The sequence below is a fragment of the Gastrolobium bilobum genome, unplaced genomic scaffold (assembly GCF_033153095.1).
Source record: "Gastrolobium bilobum isolate Gb01-03AN ecotype WA unplaced genomic scaffold, APGP_CSIRO_Gbil_v1 utg296622, whole genome shotgun sequence".
In the NCBI taxonomy this organism is placed as follows: Eukaryota; Viridiplantae; Streptophyta; class Magnoliopsida; order Fabales; family Fabaceae; genus Gastrolobium; species Gastrolobium bilobum.
The window spans coordinates 18,056-20,593 of record NW_026897213.1 but is presented as its reverse complement, the minus strand read 5'-3'; the positions used below and the strand labels follow the sequence as shown (position 1 = coordinate 20,593).

The 2,538-nt window shown below is 45.6% G+C and overlaps 1 protein-coding gene across 1 annotated transcript; it reads right to left on the bottom strand.

Annotated features, from left to right (window-relative positions):
• Window positions 1–590: 590 nt before the first annotated feature.
• Window positions 591–2,012, bottom strand: LOC133304927 (uncharacterized). Its single transcript, XM_061505013.1, has 2 exons — window positions 1,674–2,012; window positions 591–1,385 (listed from the first exon to the last, which is right to left on the bottom strand). Exons 1-2 carry the CDS (start codon window positions 2,010–2,012, stop codon window positions 591–593), a joined length of 1,134 nt encoding a protein of 377 aa, XP_061360997.1.
• Between the last annotated feature and the right edge of the window lie 526 nt (window positions 2,013–2,538).

Sequence of the window (2,538 nt, the reverse complement as noted above, 5' to 3'; positions counted from 1 at the left end):
TTCAGCTCAGCTAACTCCACTGGTGACATCCGGTATGGAGCCAATGAGATAGGCCCCACACCAGGTACTAAGTCAATTGAGAATTCAATCTCCCTCTCAGGTGGAAAATGAGGAATTTCTTCCGGAAATACATCTTCAAACTTGCACACAACCGGAATATTAGCAGTAGGTTCTTTGGAGTCTCCTACGAGTCCTCCCAGGATAATGTATCCTGCAACTCCCACATTTAGAGCCTTATTTAATTTATGTGCCGTCAAGTACAAACTGTCCGGCTTTTCTCATTTTGAAGCAAAGAAAACCCTTCTGCTACAACAATCTAGCATCACACCATATCGGACCAGCCAATCCATACCCAAGATAATGTGTAGATTCATGCCCTCAAGCACTATCAAATCCACCATATACTCTTCTTGCTCATATATGAATCTGACTTCTTTGCACTTCAAAGAAGTAGAAACAATGTCTCCGGTGGCAGTCTTCACTACCATAGGAGGCGTGAACTCATAAATGAGTAGATGTACCCCATTAGCAACAAATTCCGATATGAAGGAGTGGGTAGCTCCAGAATCAAACATGGCATCAAAAGCATATCATCTGATAAGAATAGTACTTCTGATAAGGTTTGAAGACCTCTCTGCCTCCTGCTGTATCACTGCATATACCCTGGCACTAGTGGGCGCCATAGGCTCCTCTATGGCTCTTTGAGTAGGCACAGACTGAATAGGGATCGCCTGCATAGCTGCAACTTGTCCCGTCTTCTTGGGGCATTCTCTGGAATAGTGTCCTGCCTGACCACAACTGAAGAAAACATTCTGCCCCAGTCGACAAACACCTGTATGCATCTTCCCACACTTGGCACAAGTGGGAATCTTCCCTACACCAGACATTCTGCTTCCATTCTTCACAAAGGGAGTCTTCTTAAACTTGGTATTCTGCTGTGCTTGCAAACCTTTGCTCTTACCCTTCCAGGGCGTAGTCCTCCCACTGAAGCTCTTTCCCACTGCTTCCTTCCCCCTGGTACGATAGTGCTCCTGAATATTCTGGCACTGCTTGATCAACTCCACAAAATCTCTGGTGCAATGACAAGCCAGTTTGTCTGCTATCATATCATTCAGACCCTTCCTAAATCGAAAGGCCTTGTCTTCTGGAGTGAGGGGAGCTCTACCATAACAAGAATATTTTGCCAAGCAGTTGAACTTGCTCAGATATTCATCCACAGTCATGCCTCCCTGTCGGAGGTCTTCAAACTCACTCTTCTTCCTTTCCCTGGCTTCTTCAGGGAAGTACTTCTGCAGAAAATGCCTCTCAAATAACGGCCAAGTAATAGCATAACCTTGGCACTCAAGTGAGTTTCTAACATTACTCCACCAGTCAGAAGCATCCCCCTATAACATGTACACCGCATATAGGAGCTTCGTGTTGGCATCGCATTCCATAACCTGAAAAATGCGCTCCATCTCTTGGAGCCACTCCAATGCTGCGATGGGATCTCTTCCACCTTTGTAGTGAGGTGGGGAATGCTTCCTGAAAGCATTTAGCATACGCTCTCTAGTATCCCGGTCAAACCTAGGTGGTATAGCTGATCTATCAACCTCAATAATTGGCTGTCTCACTAGTCCCTCATGGACAGATGCCTCTGCCTCTTGATGGGCCTATCCTGACCCTTCCTGTACCAGCACAACAGGCTCAAGAATCTGTACGGGACCAGCAGCACGTGCAACCTGTTGCTGCACATGTGGTGTAACTGGCGGTGGAGGAGGTGGTGGAGGTCTTCCTCGTACCTCTGTCAACAGTAGTCGGATCATCTCAGCATTGGCCAGCCTATTCTGCGCCATAAGGTCTTCACTGGCCTTTCTCAGCTGCTCTCTATCTCGCTCTCTGGCCTCTTCGATTCTTTTCAAATCAGCTTCCCTGGTTTCATTCAGGGTCTGCTGCAATGTTGCTATAGCTGCAACAATAGGATCAGGAGGAGGGTTTTGAACTATTCGCCTGGGTCTCCCCTGAGGTGCCATGTCACTACACAAAACTGCACGAGGTATGAGTTAGCTACGCTCAATCAAGTGATAGCATATGCAATATCATGACACTCAAGAGACACTCAATAAATAGTTCTAACACTTAAGCAATACATCAGTGAACGTCCCGGTGAAACTGCTCTGATACCATAAATGTAACACCCCGTAGTACTCCGGTTGTTAACATACATGATATTTAACATTCATAGCATCATCATATCATCCTTGTGTAACCCCAGGGTCAAAGCCATAGACGGTTACACATGTGTGACTTCTAGGGTCAAGCCATAGACAGTCAACACAACCTCAGTATGAAATAGCTCCCAGAGTCAAGTCATAGGCAGTCTGCATACCATGATCACTGGCCAGGATCCTCATAACATATATCATCAGTGCATCATCATAACATCAAGATCATATAACAACTATATGAATGTGAATGAATGCACATATACATCATACCATATACATTCATACAATATAACCATAATGCCCACCATCATGGTGGGGCCACAAGAGAGAG

Excerpts from the sequence above, each read along its gene's own strand:
- LOC133304927 (XM_061505013.1), bottom strand. The coding sequence starts at position 2,012 with ATGGCACCTCAGGGGAGACCCAGGCGAATAGTTCAAAACCCTCCTCCT. Across the intron at positions 1,386-1,673 it reads TTCTTGAGCCTGTTGTGCTG|GGGGATGCTTCTGACTGGTG; the intron begins GTACAGGAAGGG and ends TACATGTTATAG.